Below are 23,053 nucleotides of genomic sequence, written 5' to 3' on the forward strand. Positions count from 1 at the left end.
TGGAAGGCTGACAGGCAGGTAGGCCATCCAGTTATCTGCCGAGGCAGATCATTTGACTTGCTTTTTACAACGCCACGGCTTCCACAGATTAAATATTTGAGAAGGCCTATATATTTATTTTCAAAACATTTAATTTATTCATTGCTATCGGGATGTTAAGAGCATTCCATGGAATATAACAACAAGTGTTTCTGAAGTGAATTACCTACCCTACCTTTAACCAAAAAAAAACTCAAAATAAATGCATTCAGATCATAGACTGTATATATAATTCAGATATAGATTCAGATTCAGATATACCTTGAATGAAACTGGATGATCTGGCCGGGTAACCCCAGAAATTCCTTTATCGAGAAAACGAACCGAGCAAGTGTCACTTGTTTTTTTGAGTGTTTCTTGTAGGCAGCGCCGCCCCTTTATGCGCACGCGCCACAGTTTCGTCGCTGTCGCTCCGGCAGATGTTCCACTAGCACCCTCCCCGCCCCCCTCGACGACGACGACGCTCGCGACACAGTGGGCCTCATCACATAACTTTGCGTGGGGCCACAAGTTGGCCTGGGGCGGTCCTGCAAGTAGGAACACGTTTCTCTGTCCGTTGTGCAAGCTACCAGTCACTCCCCTAAATTATACAACCTGCATATAGGTAGTTTTGTGATATAACAGAAAATCTCCAACCACGCTTTACACTTCCACCGAGGCTGCAGCTGCACACATCGTCACGCCCATTATCCTGCACCATGCCTGCCGTAAAAGGTAAGATTATTTGTCTGTTGTGGCGGAGCCAGAGTTCCTTTCATACGGGATCAATGCGTATTTTAAGTATCTGAAACTCCACCGGGGTGCAGTGCGTAACGTTGTTTCTATTAATCCCATCCTAAAATACGCGGAGAGCCACACAGCTGCACACAGGAGTTCTAGTTCGTGTTTGTAAAAGTTTCCAGGCTGATTTAAAAAAAGATATATATTGTTCATAAATCATATAAATTCGTGACGTCAACATAAATACAATTGAAGTCGTAAAACTAAGAGTAAAACTGTCATTTTACATTTTGAACATGATAAATAGAACATTTAATTCATTAAGTTAAAAAATATAAAACTCCCTTATTATTATTTAAAATGTTTTTCAAATTAAATTCAATGTCTTTTTTTTTCTGTGTACCATTAAGTACATCCTTGTACATTAAGCGTTTTCCCCCAAAAGATTGAAGGGTAAAACAAACATTTGATGGCTTTTCTGAAATACTGTATGTAAAATATTGTAATAAGGTTACACCCATGTTCAATTGGATTGGGGGTGAGAATGTTACTAATAAGTGAATGTTTGTGTCAATAAGTCAAATCAATCTGCAACATATTTTCTGGTTATTTTTCAGTAGCATGGTTTTGCTAATTTTCAGTATTTCTCATTTAGAATTCATTAAATCATTCTGAAAATAACGGACAGATCACTGGATATTGAATATCAGTTATTGCATGTAGCAGAAAAGTGTAGTTAATTTTAAAACCAAAATTACATTATTTATTTCCCCCAGTTCCCGACACCCCAGTGGAAATCCTTGTGGATATCCTAACAAAAGCCAAGGAGTTAGCCATAGCAAATGACCATGTGCCGGAGGAGTTGAAGAGCCAGCTGCAGAAGGCTTTGGACATCGCCAGCGGCATGGACGACTACCTGGAGAAAATGACCACACAGGAGAGTGAACCCCTCGCAGAGCTATATGAGTATGTCTTGTATTCATACCCTTCATCTTCTCAAATTGATACTGTGTGAGGTACACTTGTTAAGAGTGTCATTTTGAACTTTTTTTGTAGAAAAACTATTTCCCATGACTGGGATAAAGTGCACAAGGAGGGTAAAACAATGTTCCGTCTCCCCAAGGAGTGCATCACCGGACATGTTGAAGGTTAGACATTTACAAGCTTACTGCTCATATTTCAGTGGTTTACCATATTGTGATAACTTGCTTTAATGTTTTGGCAGGCCAGACCCTGAAGATGCTGATCCACATGTGTCAAGCAAAGAGGGTTCTAGAGATCGGGATGTTCACCGGCTACGGGGCCCTGTCTATGGCCGAGGGGCTTCCAGAGGACGGCTGCCTGATGGCCTGTGAGTTAGAGCCATACCTTAAAGACTTTGCTCAGCCCATTTTCAACAAGTCTCCACATGGCAGGAAGATCACTGTCAAGACTGGATCTGCCATGGACACCCTCAAGGTGAGAAAAAAACCCAGAAAAATTGTGTCACATTTACATATATATGAAAAACCTGGAAGAATTTAAGAAAATATGTGAACTTTGAACACCTCTAAAAGTGAAGCAATTCGGAACAGCCTTAGACCTGCACTCTTTCTAATGACCAGCAGGGGGCAGACTTTACAAAAATAAATCAGATTATATAGAAGTATTTGAGAAAATGACACTAATTTCAAGTTGATTTATTACCTCTGTAGACTTTTTCTAGTAAAGGATCTCAATCACTAGCTTAAAGTCTTGTTAAAAAAAGCATTGTGTCAATTATGGTGCCATTTTTCAAGATTGACGATAAAGCAGAGTCGCCACATTGTGATCTATATAATATGTTTTTTTGTTGTAGTTTGTTTGGCTGTTTTACATATCTGTGTCTTTTAAGCCCTAACAGTGTGTTTTCAGTTTTTGAAAGTTAAAAGTCACAATTTGGTTGCCTAAAAACGTCCTGTTCAGCATTCATTGTACTTACAACTTCTCATGTCACTTTTGGTTCTAAAAACCAAGAAAGCAACGGTCAAAATCCCAAATTCAAGGCTTCAAAACAGTATTCCCCAAACCAATAGGTGTGGTAATGGTGACTACTTTCCCTGATTTGAAAAAGTCTGAATATAGGCTTCTTAGAGAGGTTGGAAGTAAAAAAAAGGCTTATGAAGACACCTCCCCAAGTTTCAAGACTAAATATGAATGCAAATATAATATAAATGTAGAATTTAAATAGAAGACATGGATACAATAAAAGTACTTAGAGTTGCTCATGAAATATGAGGAAATGTCAGAGGAATATGTTTTGGTTTATCAGACTGTGGGGCACATGACCAGTTTTCTAATAACTCTCTTCCCTTCAAGGAATTGGCTGATGCAGGCGAGCAATTTGACATGGTCTTCATTGATGCTGACAAAGACAATTACATCAACTACTACAACTTCATTCTGGACAACAGTCTGCTGAGACTGCGGGGGGTCATATGTGTTGATAACACCCTGTTCAAAGCCAAAGTTTATCTCAAAGACGCCACGGATAGCAACGGACTGGCACTCCGAAAGTTCAACCAGTTTGTTTGTGACGATCCCCGTGTGGAGCAGGTACGTTTCAACCCTTTACATGCTGCTGTTTGTGTTTGATAGATACAAGTATTTTTAACAATGTGTCTTTTTGTTTTTAAAGGTCATTCTCCCTCTTAGAGATGGCATCAGTGTTATTCGTCAAGTATCTGTGGCCTTGAGTTCAGAAACACAGGTACTGTTTAGATAATGTAGGTAAAGTCCTCCAATCAAACCCTAACTACAGATTTTCTCATCATTCTTCCAGATCATGACTTTTTTATTTTTTTATTTCAGAGGATGAGCATCATAGGAGGAAATTACATGTTAAGCATCAGTTTGCACGTATACTTTAAAGCAGATGTGTGTCTCTGTAGTCGGCGTAAAGAAGTGGAATTCTTTGCCGAATTATTCAAAGGGTCGTAAGAACATTGTTATGTTTAAGGAAATGTATAAAGAAAGCGTAATTAGAAAGTATGAAGTTGACTTTTGATTGTGTTCTGGTTTTATGTTTCAGTGTTTGTAAGTTATTTTCTTTTCTTAAATCTTTTATTTTTTTAAGAAGTGGCAGGTAAAATAAGATTGTCTTCTCCCTGCTCCTTTCCACCAGGCGCTATATATAAAAAACAGTATAAGTGTACATGTTTTGTTTTAAAATAATTGCCATGTGTGGATTAAATAAATACATTTGTCTTGTTTAGAGTCAAATAACAGATGATGAAGTTTTCCGCGGGGTTATGGGACGTCCCATCCTGGATCGGATGCGTCTGGATGGGAAGGTTGCCTACGTGACGGGGGCCGGGCAGGGCATCGGCCGGGCGTTCGCTCACGCTCTGGGCGAGGCCGGGGCCAAGGTGGCCGTGGTCGACATGGACCAGAAGAAAGCTGAGGCCGTGGCTGAAGAGCTGCATCTCAAAGGTAAGGGGTGTAAACGCAACACACAAAGACTCAAAGAGATAGTTCTGATACTTTTAAGTGGGTCTGTATATCCAATCCAACTTTATTTAGATGGCACATTTAAAAACAACAGACCAAAGTGCTGTACATCAATAAATATATAGAAAAGCAGCATAAATACATTTAGACAAAACCGATAGGACAAAAAAATAAATAATGTAAAAGCACGAGACAATAAAACCATACTTATAGGAACAGACTGAAAACCCTCAAACATTTTAAAACGCAACAAAATAGAAAACCCCAATTTAGAAAACACAGACTGATATGTCTTATACGTGGTCAGTGTAAAATGGCGGTTCGCAAGCAGAAAAACAATGACCCTAAACAATGGACTGCTGTCAGAGGGCAGCAGCAAAGCATGGTTAGACCACTTAAAGGAAAGGCCTACCTTAAAAACAATATAGGTTTGAAGTGTAATCTATAGTTAGAACATTTTCAGAACTCTTTCTTGATGACAGACAGCCGTTTTTGACAGCTCATTTAAAATGAGCTGCTAATGGTAGTCACCAGAGTGTATCGCAGCTTCCGGTTCCGGGGGAATTCTGGCTGTTTAGATGGATTTTAGGAACTTCCCCTCGAGTCTATTGGCTCTAACGGCTAAAAAGAGGTGTCAATCATCAAAATGTTTTTTTTTGCTAAATCTCTCTAAAAAGGCCAAATTTCACTTGTTTTGCATCAATCTTGATACACGGTACTTATTATATGTTATAGTTTGAATTCCTAAAGCTTTTAGTCTACCTTACCATCCTTCAAGGGTGGTTTTCACTATAAGTTAAAGAATTTCTTTGGACAGACACAATCATTTACATTTTTTTACTATGTTCAATCTGAATTTACTTTAAAATAAAAACATCTATATTGATTCTGACTTTTCTACATCCAACTCACAGGTTTGTCATTGCTTTGAGAAAAAAGATTATGCATTTATCCCTTTTTAGAAGGGAAGATATAGGCCCAATCCCACACCACTCCCTCGACCCTACCCCTCCGTGACGGAGTGAACTCCGTCTGTAGCCACACTCGCAGCTCAACGAGGCTCCCTCCTGTCAGATGGAGGGAGTAAATACAGCGGAAAGCTTTGGGACGGCCTCGGCCTCCCCTCTCTCCGGCAGAAACAGGAAATGCCGTACATAACAACGGTTTCAAATCAGCATCTCTTCGACAAAAAATGTAAATTAATAACTCAAATAAAACTCCAAACATCTTTAATTGTGATACTTTTTTTGTAAAGCTCTTTTAGTTTTAAACCTGATGTTTATAAGCTTCTTAGTTTTTGCAACAGTCTGTAAATATACACAACTTTATAATAAAATGCACACATTTACCTTTTTCTAGACTACAGGTATGATCCTAATTTAAAAAATAGGGCTGTCAAGTTAACGTGTTAACGCAAAAAAAAATTAACGCCGCTAATTATTTTAACGCGATTAACGCGTGTGTATTTTTTGTCCTCGGCCGCCTCGTAGTTTCAGAGCGCAACAAGTTTAAAATTCCATCTACAAGCTGATGCTGACAGNCAGCTTGTTTCCTGACGGACACACACAGCATTGAGACCGGTCAGGTAGAGACCGGTCTCAAGTCAGCACCGCTGCAGACTTGCTGTTTGAGGGCTTGATAGCCCACTCCCCCGCTCCATACTCGTTGCTTTGGAACAGCCCTCAATATGGCGGACCCTCCGCGTGAACGCGCAAACAGAGGGGTAGGGTGTAGGAGTAGGGTGTAGGGGTAGGGTGTAGGGGGCGGTTTGGGAATGGGCCCTAGAGACCGGTCTCAAGTCAGCACCGATGCAGACTCGCTGTTTGAGGGCTTGATAGCCCACTCCCCTCCACACTGCTCCACACTCGTTGCTTTGGAACAGCCCTCAATATGGCGGACCCTCCGCGCAGGGGCGGATCTAGACAAATATTCATGGGGTGGCAAGAGGGTGGCAGGAGAATTTCAGGGGTNTAGCCCACTCCCCTCCACACTGCTCCACACTCGTTGCTTTGGAACAGCCCTCAATATGGCGGACCCTCCGCGTGAACGCGCAAACGGAGGGGTAGGGTGTAGGAGTAGGGTGTAGGGGGCGGTTTGGGAATGGGCCTTCCTGACAGTTCACAGTGTGCCGCTGCCCGGTGTAATTCAAATGTACCGACACAAAGCTGCAGCAGCACCGGAAATGGAACTGCTGGGAGAACAAACTGACTAGTATTGCCAGTTATTAACTGCTTAATACATGCCCTGGGGTTAGGGATTACGAAACACATTGGTGTTATCACATTTAAAACATATAATTAATACATGGGTGAAAATTGCTTGTGTCCATAATGGGCAGCATTAATATACCCACATGACAGCTCAGGTCAGAAGAGCTTTATTTAACAGCTGGTCTTATTTCTGTGACCCCTCCTGTTGTTCATTGATAAGCCTGAAACATGCACTTGTCAAGGTTCAGAGGCAAATTTTGCAAATATGGCAGTATCGATCATCTTAAGATAAGATAAGATAAGATACTTTATTGATCCCAAGTTGGGAAATGTTTTTGTTACAGCAGCATGTACTACTTTGTTCTACAATTCAGAGGTTAACCTGGTATTTTTACTCCACTACATGTATTTTAGTTACTTTGCAGATTCTGATTAATGTGGTGAAATATAAACAACCCTTAAATCAGACTTTAGTTATACCTGAGTAAAATTCAGCCTTATTAGTTTGTCTGTTTTGCACATCCTCATGTTAATATCTTTGGACGTCCTGCACTAAACTGTTTTATTGTAGAGATCACTACAGTATATTCTTGATATTTTCTATTCTATATTTCTATCATTGACCCCTATTTTGTATGTAGGCTACTTTAATATTTAAATGTTTTCATCAAATATAACTTATTCAACAACTAAATTCAATAACGTGCTTTAATTAACCACTAGGCGGTGCGGGCTAAAAAAACAGTGGTCTAGTGCAGTGGTTCCCAACCTGGGGGCCAAATATCATATTTAGACTTGTTTTTTGTTTAGTTTTTTTTACATATAATTGTAAAGCAATGCATGATTGTCGCTAAAAGCCTTGTCTCTACATTACAATAAAATATAAAAAATAATTGATTAATTAATTTTAGTAAAAATTCAAGTTAGTAGCTATTAAATGCATAAAAAGACAGAAATGTATATTTTTTTCTTTAATAGAAATGTTTCTTCTGCGCGTAAAGTGTCCAAACCAGGCTTGTCTGCATAAGCGCATTTTCAAAACATAGTCATTGTCCATGCCGGTTTCAGTTGGATTATTTGTCACAGTTGCTCCGATCAGATCGGTCTCCTCCATTTTGTAGATTATTTACGACTTTGAATCCACATAAACATATCGGCAAAATCCGGCTTTCTTCGAGCATGTGTTTTAAACAGTTTAATCCCTTTGTGAATTGTTTCCACTTCTGCGCCGTCCTTTAATTTCTTCATACAGCGGGAATCCAAATGAATGAATCCTGAGTCTAATAACCATCAAAGTCACTCCAATAGTGCTCCTTAATTACGCTTTCATCCTCCTTTAAGTTGGATGTTGATATGATGTAAATTGTGGTTACGTAAGCGCATGGATTATTTTCGCTCCATCCGGCTTCATGTGGTTTGTACTCTGTCAATCTCGTCCTTTTATGTGGGCTCCCACCCGCTTTTCTCGGTACCGCTCTATAGTTCGTTTCATCGATGCAATCGTTTGGCTTTCCACGATCGTTGCACTGTCCCCCCCACAATGTCGCGATTCTCTTCCTCTCAACGACTCAGCGAATCGACCATCTTGCACTACATGTTGCAGTCCGTCAACGGCACTCTATGTTCTGACAAAAACTTTTGCACTTAGAAATCAATCAATATTCTTTATTAATTTATACTGAAATAAAGCTCTTGATTGTTTCTGTCCTGTGTCGACTCCTAATAATAAACATAAGAGGTCAATATGTTTGTTGATTAGTCACTTCAATGTTGTACGAATAGTGTAATGTCGTTTATCACCTTTTTAGTGTAACTCAAATACCATTGATGTAGTTGCCATATCAGTCGTTCTAGTACGTCTATCTTGATCATATATCTGTGTTTTATCTAACTCAACCGTCTGCCGCTGTTTGGGAGATGATAATGTTAATTATAAGACTTAATTGTCTTTTGTATATTAAACATTAAATCCAAATATTATATAGAAAATAATGTCTTTTTAATTTGGCCCCATTTTAAAAATATAAAAAAAAAAACAAAAATAAATTAGTTATTAACTAGAAACTTAATGTCCTTTATGTATAATAAACAGTAAATAAATATGTTAAAAAATTTTAGATAAGATTTAATGTCTTATGCTATAATAGCAACATAATAATTATTAATAACACTTATGTCTTTATGTAATAAACATATAATAATTATTAATAAACTTATGTCTTTACATAATAACTAAATTATATATTAATAAACTTTAATGTCTTTATGGTATAATAAACATGTATATTTATGCGTAATGTTACGATCACGGAGAGATAAAGATAATTACAATAGGTTTAATATAAGTTGGACTAATCGTTCTTTTATGTCTCAGCGGAGAACACCAGTGTAAATGTGACCTGATCTCTTCTATTCAGACTTAGAGTGTGATTAATGTGGTGTGTTGTACATCAGAGTATAAAAACCTGTCACAGTAATATTAATATATACCTTACTGTCCTTTTTGAAATTTTACCAGAGCTATGAGAGGAATAATGTGATTTATAGTAAGGCAGTCGATTTCCCTGCTTGCTTTACACATATTAAGAAGAGAGTGATCAAAAACGCAGTACCTACCGGTGCTCGACCAAAGGCTTGGGCCCCCGGTGGTCATAGTGGAGACACAAAACCTCACTAAACACTACTAGCGCCCGCTGTATCAGTCAGAGTGGAGGCCAAAAGGTTGGGTGTCCGGTGGCCTTCTTAGTCCTCTACCTCCGGTGAGAGTGCGACGTACCCGACTGGGCTCAGTAGGGTTGCCGTACCAGTTTTGTGAGACCACCCACATCATACGGGTGGTGTTTGTTGCAGGAGGTGTTGAGTATGGCTGTTTACCAGCTAACACCGGGAATAATGCCTGGTTTATACACACAAGTTCGCGATTATGCTGATTTATTAATGTGCAAAAATTTCAACGGGAGATCACGAGAAACTTACGTTTCAATGTCTCCAGCATAATAGTGTTCATTGGGATGAACTATAGATTAACCATCTATCACACTGTAATTTACGAAAAACTAAGCTAAAGTATCGCTTTACATATAATCATGAACACTTAGGTGCAGGTAGCATTACATTGCCTAGATACAAACTATTATAATGCATTCTAATAAACCTCAAAGCAGTCCTCTTGCACATATACGCCGTTTCGAAGGTACAGTTTCAATGCCCAACTTTTGTCATAAGGCCAGTAGCTTTCAAAGTATTTATTTGGTTACTAGTTTACTCAAATTGTCACTATTAGACGTTATGGTAGGATTTTTTTGTAGTCAAATGAGGAACAATTAATATGCTGTAATTAACCAAATTTTTACACATGTTACGAAAACACCAAAAAGGGGTATCCAAAAAGAGAAAGCTAAGACCTCTCTTGTGGAAAGAAAAAGTCTCCAAAAACTTATCCGACTTTTCATAGCTTGATGTGGGTATTAGGACCTACAATCGACGTACGTACAACCCTATACCACAAAATACACATACTTAGCCTTTTGTAGATTTTTTATTTATTTATTATGTATTCGAATTAAGGCTCACAAGAACGAAAGAGAAACTTTCAGGTAGTGTATTGCGTACATTATTGCCAGCCGACGTAATTTATCATGTATCAGACGGCATCAAGGATAAATATCTCGGGACTACTTCTTCTGAAGATCTGTTTGTCCTCTTGACGGCGGTTTGACTTATGCACTGCACCTAGTATTTATATAGTCGTTAATTAGTTGTAGAAGGTAAAGAAAAGTGTGTTATATCTGCAGAGAAACGTCATAGTTGTGATTAAGCCTACTGAAATATAAACTAGGTAACCATCCATTAATGTGGTATGTCCACGCGTCGACTATCTTTCCCTGAACATCAAATTTCTATAAGACTAAAAGCTTGATGGAAAGTATGAGGAGTACTTCAATGTCAGATTGTACAAGTACCATGTTACGTATTCGAGTGTAACTCTCTGAATTTGACATAAAAGGAATGGCAAGACAAAAATTAAGTGTTATTTCAATTAACATTATAATACAAACTATAATAAAGTTTACGACAGTTTTAAGTTGCGCAATCGCCGCCCATTAAGTAAAAAACTTATTAACGCATTTTATAAATATGCGTAAATTGCGTACGTCTCTACCGGGCGGGTATGTAGGGTGGTCACCGTCGGCGGTCCCATATCCGACCCCATCCGGATGTCGGTATGGTTCTTTACCCGATCGGGGTGGAATCGGGGTGGTACTTTTTAACTACAATTTCATTCGTTTTATATCAGGCGATTGGCGGACGCTCATTTACGTGTTCTGGTCGTCAATCATTCTACTAAGTCGTCGGTGAACACGACCTTTATGGCTTCTGATCTTTGCCAAAAACTTTGAAAACGTGCATACTAGGCAGAAGAGTATCTTGTAGAACTATTACAGAAGACCGTTTAGCTTAGTTCTATTGCCGCACCACAACAACGTGCTTCCAGGGCCTCTCTTATGAAAACGACATTCATGAAGAGAAATACTGTGCTATGTGAATTAATACTTTATGTCTGGGGTGCCAAACCTACTACTACACACCCGACAGAACTAGTAAAACTGTGTTCTTTGTTACAATAGGTTATTTGTCGTATGTATGTATGTATGTATGTATGTATGTAGTGTATGACATACGTTTTACCTATATAGGGCGGAAGAAAGTAAATAGAAAGTAGGGTGTTGTTATATGTATTTCGTAGTTATAAACACTGAATCAAACTTACTACTAATTAGACTAATTACGTAAAAAATTCTACACTAATTAGATAATTTTTTACATTAGCAAACTGTCGGGATTATAATAATAGCAAAATAAGTGATCTGGTCCCAAGGTTTGGAAAAAAGGGTTCTGCGGTGGGTTTACTGAAGACAGACCGTCACGCGGGGGTGTGGTGTGTGGGTGTGTGTGTGTGTGTGTGTGTTGTGTGTGTGTTCCTTCCCACCACCGCGTTGTCAAATTTTAGGAGTTTACGATGTTGATTGACAGTGTATTTGACCTACTTACATGTTNAATCAGACTTTAGTTCCACCTGCAGTAAATTCACAAGCTACCCTGCAGTATACAAAGTCATTCAAACCAGCTGCACCTTTACCAGCTTTGAGAACACTTTAATGATCAATCATTATAAAACATATATACTGTATTTACAATTGTTTTTTATTATGGTTTAATTTACTGATTATTTTAGAGACTGTCAGAAAAAAGTCTAAATGGGTCATCATAGTTTCTCAAAGTCTAGGGTGATGCCTTTTTAAATGTATTTTTTTTTTTTTATCCCAACCCTAATTATAATCACGTTATTAAGATATAAAACCGATTAGGAGCAGGAAACTAAATAATATTTCAATGATCAATTATTTTGACAATGAATCCATATTCAAAATAGTTGTCGGTTTTTGTTTTTGAATATTCGCTGCAGCTCCAGTTTGCCATATTCAAACTGTGCTCTTATTACTGACCAGTTGTAGATACTCTGTAGAGAACAATATTAGTTCTAAATTATCTAATCTCTGTCCAGCATGTAAGCAGGGTTTGGAGGGCTACTTTAAAAATGTATTTCGTTACAATTACTAGAGACATGTAAAGAACAAATTAATCAGATGCCTAATGTCAGTATCACAATATAAAGTCATGCAATCTGATTTATTAGTGTTACTTTTTGATTACCTCAATCGGAAATGCAATGCAATCATTAAGAGGTATTTCATTTAAGTGTATTATGTAAGACAACAGAACAATGTCACAATCACAAAAATGTGTTATCTTAGATTGTAGGCACACAGATAAGTATAGTTTACAAATGCTGTTTTAGTTCGAGTTCGATACACAAATCAAAAGCAAATACGTGTGTGTGTGTGTGTGTGTGTGTGAGAGAGAGAGTGTGTGAGAGAATACGTGTGTGTGTGTGTGTGTGTGTGTGTGTGTGTGTGTGTGTGTGTGTGTGTGTGTGTGTGTGTGTGTGTGTGTGTGTGTGTGTGTGTGACCCCCTACCAGCCAAATGTTGTCTAAACACTCTCCCTGCCTCCCAGGATAGACTCCGTGTTTTTGTGTTGATCCGTGTTTAGGCCTTAGCGAGCGTATCAGTGCCATGATAAGGTGTTTAATGTGTCTCTTCCCCCCCGAATCCTCGCCTCAGGCTGCAGGTCGAGTGATGTTGAAGCAAGGATACGGAAAGATTATCAACACAGCCTCCATGGCCAGTCTAATAGGTGAGTGATGAGTCTATTCCCCCCCACCTCCTCTTCTCTGGAGCCCCTCCATGTCTGCTTTTAATCTCTCCATTTGGCGTGGAGAGTTGGGTCGAGAGGAGGAGGAGGGAGGAAGAGTTAAATACAGCTGTGCTGAGCAGCTATCTGTGGGACTACACATCATAGTGTGTATCATTGGAATGAAAGTCAGGACTGACATCAGACCATTTAAACCTGAGAAAAGATATGAATACTTTAAAACAGGAAAAGCCAGCTTTGCTTTTTAACACTGGTAAAATGAGCACATTCAACCAAGTACAGTACTTAAGTGATTATTAAGTGAATTGATTATTGCCATTATGCATTTAACACAAATATTGTACTATTGTCTCTACTGTGACATGTCTCCAGGCTTTAATGTTCAAAAAGCTCTTTATTGTTCTCATACTGCCTGTGCTGCAGCACCTCTTTTCACCCTCTGTCTGAAACCAGAGCCCAGTCTGCTCTGATTGGTTAAGATAAGATAGAACTTTATTGATCCCAATTTGGGACCTTTTGGTTAGCTGGCCGGCTCTGTTGTGATTGGTCAACCGCTTAGATGTCCCGCCCCTTTGCCTATCACGTACAATGTGTTAGCCAATAGAAGTGCGAGTGTGACATAGTGATATCATTTTTTACGGAAGTACACAAAGGAGTCCAATGGAGGCGTTTCAGGCAGTGGGGGGGTGTGAGAGAGAGAGAGAAACTCCCTATGGATGGAACTTTGGGTTTTTAGACTTTGCAGACCATTTACACGCACTTAAACTTAGATGACACACCACAGGGGAGAGAAAACCCCAAAAGCATAATTATATATCAATTATCAACAATTATAATCCAGTGATATAATATTATTCTGAAATAGGTCATTCGGCATAGTGAGTACTTTGCCGAATGGCCTAGTACTTTGAGTATTCAATTATATTTTGAAGCTATTACTTGTGTACTATTAAACACTGTGTTGGTATTTTTTACTTAAAAGTGAAAGTACTTCTTCCACCTCTGCTTTTTACCCCAGTTAAACTGTTGTACAGAGATGCATCCGCCCCTGCATACGGCAGGAAAGTGTTGTGATTGCGTCTCGCCGAGGCGCTTTTGCATCATAATAAACATCCCCTCTCCGCGGAGCCGTGTGGAGGATGTGAAGGCAACCTGAGGTCCAACTTGGGAAGGGAGGGTTCCTGCGCAGCGGCAAAAACCCCAGCCTGTGCCAGCAGCGCTTGTTTGAACAGCGGAAGACACTTTGAGAGTTTTAGTGAGCGCCTAGTTAAAGCCTTGTATTTAATGTTCCTCCTCCAACAGGTTCCTCCAGAGGAGCAGCAACACTTCATCAGCAGTATAGTCGTACAGTCAGTAAAACGCCGTGCCATATGGGCTGCAGGGGCAATCTGTAAAACAGGAGCATGCTGGTAAATAGAGGCCGGCATGAGAAAAAGTGATCAATTACTCACATTACGTACAGTCCTTCAGGAATTTACTTTACTGGTCTGGACATCTGTTATAATATTGTCATAATGTGTAATCAGATGGGACCTGTTCTAGCCAAGTGGAAGCCCGAAAAAACGCCGTAAATGCCCAATTAAAATGCACAATGACAGCTTTTTGTCCATCTGCTGAATAGAATGTGTCCGCTAACACCCTCTCTACACACACACACACACACACACACACACACACACACACACACACACACACACACACACACACACACACACACACACACACACACACACACACACACACCCGACCATCAACCAGCTCTTTTTTCTAAATAATGGCCAGCAGCTCAAAGACACCCAGACAGGAAATATCCAAGTTGATACGATCACACTCCGTTTTTTTTTTGGCTGCGTGATGACCTTACAGAGGGATTTGTGACTCTCACACTCATCCTTGCAGATCTGCGCTGAATAGCAAAGTACATTACAACGCCAGTCTGGGAAAAAAAAAGAGTGCATCATTTGAACTCGGGGAGAATTCTAAATGTAAAAGGCGTGCCTGACAAAGGGCATGTTTTCTCCCACTTGAAATGGGCAATAAGTAGCAGGGTGAATGTTAAAGAGGGCTTTGGAGAATGCTCTCCTTCTACCTCCTTTTCCCTTCTCTGGGGATTACCTCTCTTTAAGACGGCGAAAAACATCAATGCAGGTTTATTTAAAGGATGAAGGCATTTTCTGAATGGTATTTTGGGGCCGTATCATCAGGTCTCGAGCGAGGATTAGTGCTGTTAGGCATTTTGAGCTGTGTTTCCTGTCCTGATAAGTCGGATTTCACCTTCAATCTGCGTGTAAGCCCTGGGCTCTGCTCCTCCTCGCCTGCTCCTCTGAGGTCCTAGCCTCCCCTCATCCAGCCCGGCCCCTCTCTCTCGCCACACTCTCAGCTTCATATTTCCACAGCCAACTTTTACCTGCACCCTGCACATTTTCCTATATATGCGGGATGCTGCTGCCTTTCTCTCCTCCCCAGGACCGGTCCCTGCCTCTCTGCAGCTGGCTGGTATTTATCATCCCGCGGTCTCACACTGAAGCCATTTGGCAGTCAGATCGGCGGGTGACGAGGTTAACTACTAAAGTTGTATGTAACTTGGAGCCTTCCTTGTGATGATTAATCAACCGGCAGAAAATGAGCCCCTGTCTTCTCTCCCATGCAGTGTGCAGCATCTGTGATGGTCAAGGCAAACAAATGGCTCCCTGTCTTTGTTGCTGAGGACAGAGCATAACTGGACATTATAAGCAATTAATTTTACATGGCCTCATCCTCAGGAGTCCGTCGTCCCCCCCCCCCCCCAAGCAGCTAATGGAAGAGCTTTTATTGTAGCATCCACAAGAAACCGCAGCAGCTGCAATATAAAATGTATATGTTGCCAGCTTTTATGAGAAGGCTACTTGGCTCTTTTTGTCTCTGCTAAAGGAATTACTCTTGACAATGAAAGATGTTTTAATGAACAGGTGATGATTGTAAAAATACATACCGTTATTCATGGAGTTTTCTTTTATAAAACGCTGTGTTGTGTCCATTTAGGCTGAATGATAGGATTCTGAAGATATGGATTTATTTCAGCTGGTCAAAAGAATACCTTTTCATTGCAGATTAAATTAACCAAATTTAGCTTTTTTAAAACTGGTTTAGTTTCTTCTAAGCTGAGTTTAGATGATGTAAAAGAAGATGATTACATATAGCCCTAACCACACCTGATATCACAATTGTTAAAATAACACAATCTGACAGTTCTGACGCTTCAAATGTTCATTTATCTTTTCTCCTAAATCTTGTGATTTTTTTCCTGATATGTCAACACCGCCAATCGCCATGTTTAGTGTTCTGCACTCGGATCACGTCTCGATGGTAACCCCCCTGATTTGCCAAACTTAACCTTAACCGTACAATATTAAAGAGGCCCTATTATGTTTTGGGTTTTTTTCCCTTTCCAGAGAGTTTCTCTCCCACACACTCCCCCCTCTGCTTTAAAAACACCTCCATTGGACACCTTTGTTTACTTCTGTATCATAGTGACATCACTACGTAACACTCGCACTTCTATTGGCTAGCGCTCCAACACATTGTAAGTGATAGGTCGCCATTGTCAGTATGTGCGTCTGTGTATTGTGTTTGTTCAAACGGTGTATGACTGATGATATGTGTATGTCTCTTAATGTCTACTATGTTTGTACATGTACATGTATCCAGAACAAACGGGGACAATAAAGTATATCGTATTGTATCGATATGTTAAGGGGCGGGACATCTCTAAGTGGTTGACCAATCACAACAGAGCCGTCCAGCTAACCAATCAGAGCAGACTGGGCTCTGGTTTCAGACAGAGGGTGAAAAGAGGTGCTGTGTCCATGTCACAGTAGAGGCACACAATACAACTATGAAACCTGAAAATGTGCTTTTTTAATCTTTCTTAACGATGTATCGGTTCAAATATATGTACTACCCACTAACTTATTTTGTTTCATCCCCTCCCTGCAGTCCCCCACCCCCAGAAGCAGCTCTCCTACAACACATCGAAGGCTGGAGTGGTCAAACTGACTCAGACTCTGGGCACTGAATGGATCGACAGAGGAGTGCGTGTCAACTGCATCTCACCGTAAGTGCCGTCTATTCTCAGCACTTTTGTCTTTTTCCGTGCCAAATCATAGTGGTCCACCTTTCGAGTGTTGCGAGGGATTGAGCTGCACGAGGAAGTGGTGATTAGTGTGTTTGCTTTCATATGAAGAGCCCCATCTGAGAATGATGCGCTAATTTAAGTCCTCAAACAATGCATCAGCGCTTAATTAGATGACGTCTTGAGGGATGAATGAACCAAACACTTGCTCTAATTGTTCTATTCAATTAGGGAATCAAATGTGCAACCTCACTCCGAGTGTGGGCGCAACAATGGTGCCTTGTTTGTATCTATTTGTCTGTGAAGCTGAGTAGGGGGGAAGAAAAGTGTGTGTGTGTGTGTGTGTGTGTGTGTGTGTTGTGTGTGTGTGTGTGTGTGTGTGTGTGTGTGTGTGTGTGTGTGTGTGTGTGTGTGTGTGTGTGTGTGTGTGTGTGTGTGTGTGTGTGTGTGTGTGTGTGTGTGTGTGTGTGTGTGTGTGTGTGTGTGTGTGTGTGTGTGTGTGTGTGTGTGTGTGTGTGTGTGTGTGTGTGTGTGTGGTGGAGCATCCCATAGCCCCAGCCATCCCTGAGCAAATCCATCCGGTGGCATTGGGCGAGCCAGGCCCAGTCACTACCCCAGAACAAAGCCCTCACACACGCTCAGCTTTATTTATCGGCTGCTTGTTTGCTAATTTTAATTTGCAAAGAAGCAATTCTCTTTCTCTCTCTAGCTCCCCTCGCTTACCGGGTGTCTCAATGGGCTGCTGGTTTCTTTGAAGTGACAGTCGGTAAATATGCATAAAAAAAGGGACACAATTAGCGCTCACAAGGTTGACTGGAGCCTGATTCCATTGGCAACTTTAGCCGCAGCGGTGATAAGCTGCATTATCTAGAAAATTGGCTGAGGGAAAACAGAACCTCTGATTGCCAGCAAAAGGTTCCAGATAACAGGGGCGGCTGAAGAGAAATATAATTGAGGTGGAATATGTTAACCAAGGTGTCACACGCTCCTTGGAAGCGCTAATTTAGCCAAATGTTGGAATTTCATATCAAGGAACCAGGATACATCGAACAATGAGTCGGGCCTCGCCGCTTTTAGTCACTGTCACCACAATTGTGCGGAAAGTCAGAAGTCGTCTCATATTAGGCATGGGCGACGTGTTGACTTATTTATACAAATGTTAGCTCCTTGATACTTGTACTGTAGAATCGAGACAACTGCATTAGTTGTGGGTAATGATGCCACATCGACACCAGTGCAATCACAAAATGAAAAGCAGCAAACCTTTGAGACTACAGGTGAATAGGGTTTAAATGTAACGAATAGATACCGCCATGAAACGTCCTCCTTTTTGGTTACGTACGTTTAAAGCTATCAGTTTTGTATTATAGATTTGTTTAACTGTTATATTTATATACGCAACATCTTATTAAATATGTGCTATGTGCTAGTTTGCATACATTTCAAAATGTAACCAAACTAGATCATATTGGATGAAGCCAGTTTTTATTTTGTTGACACATTAGGTTCAAAGGTTTGTTTAACCAAAGGCACATTTGAAACTGTATCTCAAAGCAGAAATCCAGAAATCCAGCCATAAAAAAAATTATATTCTGCTATGTTTTGGGGAATAATGCGATTATAAATCAGGGTTCGATCCTGTGATCAAAAAACTAATTTAGAAATCTGCCTTTAAAGATACGTTTGTTGGAATTCGATTTATTTTGCAAGGCACTTCCAGGAAATAGAGTAAACTATTTTAACTAAGAAGTCTACATACAAGTTCTGTTAAATGTTGTGAATAAATGTGCAAATTAGCTGTTATTTAATGCTAAGTTTAGATGCAATCTACAGTCCCATATAAACAAAGTTAGTGAAATAAACACCTTAATGTGCACTCTTGACAATTCCCTTCCTCCAGTGTGAAATAAGACATGGTGGATGCAAAGGAGAGCTTAAAATAATGTAAAAATGTACAGGTGCATTTAAGGATAGGGTGCAAACATTTCAGAACACCAATCTGAACATTATAGCCAGGTAAAACATGTCGTTTCCTTTCTTTGCCACATTAGAGTCAAATATCTTTTCGGATAGATTTTTGGCGATCTGTTTTTATCACTGTTATGTTTTTGCCTGTAGTGTCTCACATTTCCATCAGAAATCAGAGCAGGAATATGAAATAGTCGCAGCGTTATAAGTACTAACCAAAAGGCTTTGAGCAAATGATGCGATTCCCCCCTCACCCGGGGGCTCTTCCTGAGACGTGCCGGCGCCCCCTCTGTAAACACCAGCAGAGATGCCACGCCGTGCCCTTTCTTCAAAGGATAATTGGGTTTATTTTTGTCACCAAAGTGGTGGCTCTGAAACAACACTGTCACTCCTGACTCTGAGCAGTGATGCCCTCTGATTTCATTGTGTTTTTTATTTTTTTGTATTCCCTCCCCCCCCCCTTCTTTCTCTGTCTCTGTTTTTCAGGGGGATTGTTGACACCCCTCTCATCCACTCGGAGAGTCTGAGGCCTCTGGTGCAGCGCTGGCTGTCAGACATCCCTGCTGGTAGACTGGCTCTAGTGACAGACCTGCAAGCTGCAGTGGTCTACTTGGCATGTGACGCCTCCGACTACATGACAGGGCATAACTTAGTCATAGAGGGTGGGCAAAGTCTGTGGTAGATGAAGAGATGAAACTTTCCTCTTCACTCTCCTGGGATGAGTCTCTAAAAAAAGGTGTCATTCGCACTCCTTATGATCTCCTTATGACTCCCATCAGAATGAGTTGAAGTCTTACTTGATTACTGGTTTATTGTGTGATGAGATAACTAGTAGCTTGTTGTCCTCTTTGAGCCCCCTGTTTGGGATCAGTGTGCTGTCACGTGGGTTATGACACCCTTAACTTTCTTTAGAGTATGAAAAACACTGCATCATGTTAAATTCTAAAAAGAGGTATAGCAGCTGCCGGTTATCTTGACACACAATGACAATGTGAAGACAGAACATCTTTTCGAAGTGCTAGAAAGAAAAAATTGAAACTGTGAATGTGCCTTCATACTCCTTCTTTACATTATGTTATACATCAAATGCAGTTTAAACACACACATAAAAGTCAATGGCTCTAAATGGTGTCATAAATAATACACTAAAAGAAGGTTTAAAATGTATTTTTGGAGTTTTTGAATACCTAAATAAACGTGCCTGTGCTCCCTACTAGGAGTGTGAATACTTTGGTAAGTCACCATCACAATATGATTTTGTTGCCTTTAGACTCAAAACCGTTCGACATCTTAAAACTGCTTGATTCAAAAAGGGATTTTCAATTTGAGTACATAAGGGGGAACATTAAAGAGACTACTGCAGGTCGCTGTGTGTTAAAATAGGCAATGCAGCAAATCGTGACACGGAAATGCAAGTAAAGTGTGTATAACATAGTTAAGAGTCAACTAATTGTAACAATGTACACACATGGAGGCAAACCTGAGACAAAAGGTCACATTTCTTATTAGAAAACATTTTCCATAAAAAAAGCAACACGGTTTTGGTATTTCTCAACTCTCAGTGACTTTAAGATGAACAAGTTCAAGTAAATGATCAAAATAAAAATGCTTCCTGTTAGAAAAAATCCAACATGAAGGCTAGCTTTGTTTTTATTTCTCAGAGACTTGCACATTTAAAAAGATAAATGGTTAAATAATACACGGTCAAATCTGGTATTTGGGTGACGGTCACACAATACATTTAGAAAAATTGATTAATAGAAGTTGTGATTCAATTCAGAAGCTGAATTACAATCAACCTCTAGGCAGCGTTTGCTGCTTGGTATACAGTTCATGGTTGTTTACCAGGTGTAAAAAACCCAGGAAGTACCAGAATGTGTTTACAGATCACATTCCCAGCAGTGTATTCAGTGAGTTGCATTTTGCACCTTGACTCTGGACTCCCTCTGGTCCCAGACTCTTGTGAACCACATGCAGGATTACAGCATCCCAGTCGTCCTCTCTGCAGCTCTTTCTTGCCAAATGGTCCTCACGAGTGGTGCTTGTGAGCGCCATCTTAATTGCTCCATTAACTGTTTGTGCGCTGGAAAACAATACTTAAAAGGAGAGGTCGGCCGAGGACGTGACCCCCAGTCGCTGCAATTATACCAAAAGTAGTGCCCAATTAGCGCCCTTTGCAATGTGACACTGTTGCTGTTTATGTGAGCAACTTCAACTTCTCACTGTTAGTGACCGTTTCTCTCTGATTTACATAATTGAGGGATTGGTCATTAATGGGAATGGCGTGTGAGAGGATCCCATTAAGATATGGAGTGAGATCTGATCATCTCCTCTGCACTGTGCTATTTATCTCCGGCTGCATTGGCACATTAGAAATTATTGGGATTCTTATCCTCGTACTTAATGGTGAAATATCGAAGTCCGCCACAGTGTGTGCATGCAGGGTCTTGCAGAATGTGTTCACACAGAAGGCACATTGTGTTTTTGAGGCTGTTTCCCTGTCCTGCCACTGAGGGGCAGTACGGAGACAGGCAGCTGCAGCACTGACATTATGTTACAGCAAGGGGTTATCACATTATTTGCTATCATCTAAAGGTAATAACAGTGAATTAAAGATAACATAAGGACACCTCTCCAATTTTAGTAAGCAAACAGCTCGGTATTATGGACAATCAAAGACAATGCTGAATAAATACTCATATTTTTTCAATTAAATGAGGTTAGATAGTGGACAGTTACATTTAAAATGCATTCAAAATGTAATTCTAATCGTTTTTCAGGAGGAGATTAGAGCAGCATTTAAAGTCCAGAGACAATGAAGTGCAAATATGACTCGAGGTGATAAATTACAAAATCCATTTGCATCTATCTTTACCTAAGATAAATAGGATTCCAGTTAACAACTTTAGTGTTTTTCAATTATTTTTGTATATCCAAGTTGAGGTTGTGATTAGTTTTGAAAGTGAAAAGTCTCGCATAAGGAATGCAAAAAAGTTGTTGAAACCAAAAGCTACTTTCCCTTTAAGTCCTTCTGTTTCCAGCTATTCACCGTCACCATTCGGTGTCCAAACTGTTGCTTTGCCGTCATGTTTTGCACCATATTAAACTCTTTCAGAGCCCACTTGGAGGTCTTGTTTTCCTTTCCAATTGCAGCTAAAAGAACCCAATCTATAATTCGAGCAGCAAAATGTGATATCCCCTCGAAACGCCATACAGCGGCCTGCTTCATGAAGTGTAAGTGATCTTGAATCCATTATTTATGACCTCCTTTTGCTACCATTACACTGAAGAGCGAGGACCCTGTTGTACACGGCGCTGTTGTGCTAAACAGTTCTCCAGGCAGAAGGAGGCCCTCGCGCCCTCACACTTGAAATCAACTTTGATTAATGCTCGGCTCTGTCACGGCATGCAACATTTTACAGCGTCCGGCGCTCACAGGGAGACCCGGGTCGATGGCCGACAACACGATGAGGCAATATGTGTCGCTGAGCTGTGTCCCGGTGACAAGAGGACCCAAGGGTTTATGGATGACATATTAACATTTGACAATATCAATACACTTTTATTGATGGATTATGGCGTCCTGTTACATAGCCACTCAGCGAGGTGTTTGAAGATTAAATGTTACCCCCTTATAAATTGAGTTGAGCCCCCTGATGCTATCATCTGACGTAGGGCTGTGCTACAGCAAAAGGGAAATGTCAAAATGTATCTTCTAATAAGGGCTGGTGGTGCTGTGTGAACTTCTAACTTAATAACCCAGGACCATTTCATTCGTCTAATACCTTGATGGAGAATCTGATCCTCATGTTCAAAACAAAGCTGTAACACTTTGACTTCGCTGTGTAATGCATAACTTTGAAAGCTTATTCATTTTAAGAAAATGTCTTCACTCCATTGAAATGAACAAGAACTGTGTAGCTGAAAAATATAAATGCAGTAGTTCTGTGTAAAAATGTATATCACTGATCATGTATGATGTGTTGCTTTAAAAAGTAAAGCTTTGCATTTTGGGAATCATGCTCATTCAGCCTAGATTTAGATTCAAATATTGATATGAACTCATACAAACTCAGGTTTGTACTGTGAATATTAAGCTAGCCGCCCTTTGGCTTAGCTTACTTTAGCCTAAAACCATAACTTTTCATTCCCACTTTCTTTCTTTATTTATTCTATGGATTAAACAAGATACAACTTGAAAAAAGAGTGCTGCAGGTATAACACATTTTTGTAAACAAACCCGAAATGCATCGTGTTAGTTC

The 23,053-nt window shown here is 40.1% G+C and overlaps 1 protein-coding gene across 1 annotated transcript; it reads left to right on the forward strand.

Moving 5' to 3' along the window:
- Positions 1–461: 461 nt before the first annotated feature.
- On the forward strand, positions 462–21,912 carry LOC104967325 (uncharacterized). The gene is made up of 10 exons (XM_010796736.1): positions 462–753; positions 1,536–1,725; positions 1,816–1,907; positions 1,985–2,217; positions 3,097–3,333; positions 3,416–3,487; positions 3,993–4,209; positions 12,551–12,694; positions 16,688–16,805; positions 19,278–21,912. The coding sequence occupies exons 1-10, from the start codon at positions 738–740 to the stop codon at positions 19,471–19,473; spliced, it is 1,515 nt and encodes a 504-aa protein (XP_010795038.1). The 5' UTR covers positions 462–737; the 3' UTR covers positions 19,474–21,912.
- Positions 21,913–23,053: the final 1,141 nt, after the last annotated feature.

Source organism: Notothenia coriiceps, unplaced genomic scaffold (assembly GCF_000735185.1).
Source record: "Notothenia coriiceps isolate Sejong01 unplaced genomic scaffold, NC01 NC01_scaffold00037250, whole genome shotgun sequence".
NCBI classification, from domain to species: Eukaryota; Metazoa; Chordata; class Actinopteri; order Perciformes; family Nototheniidae; genus Notothenia; species Notothenia coriiceps.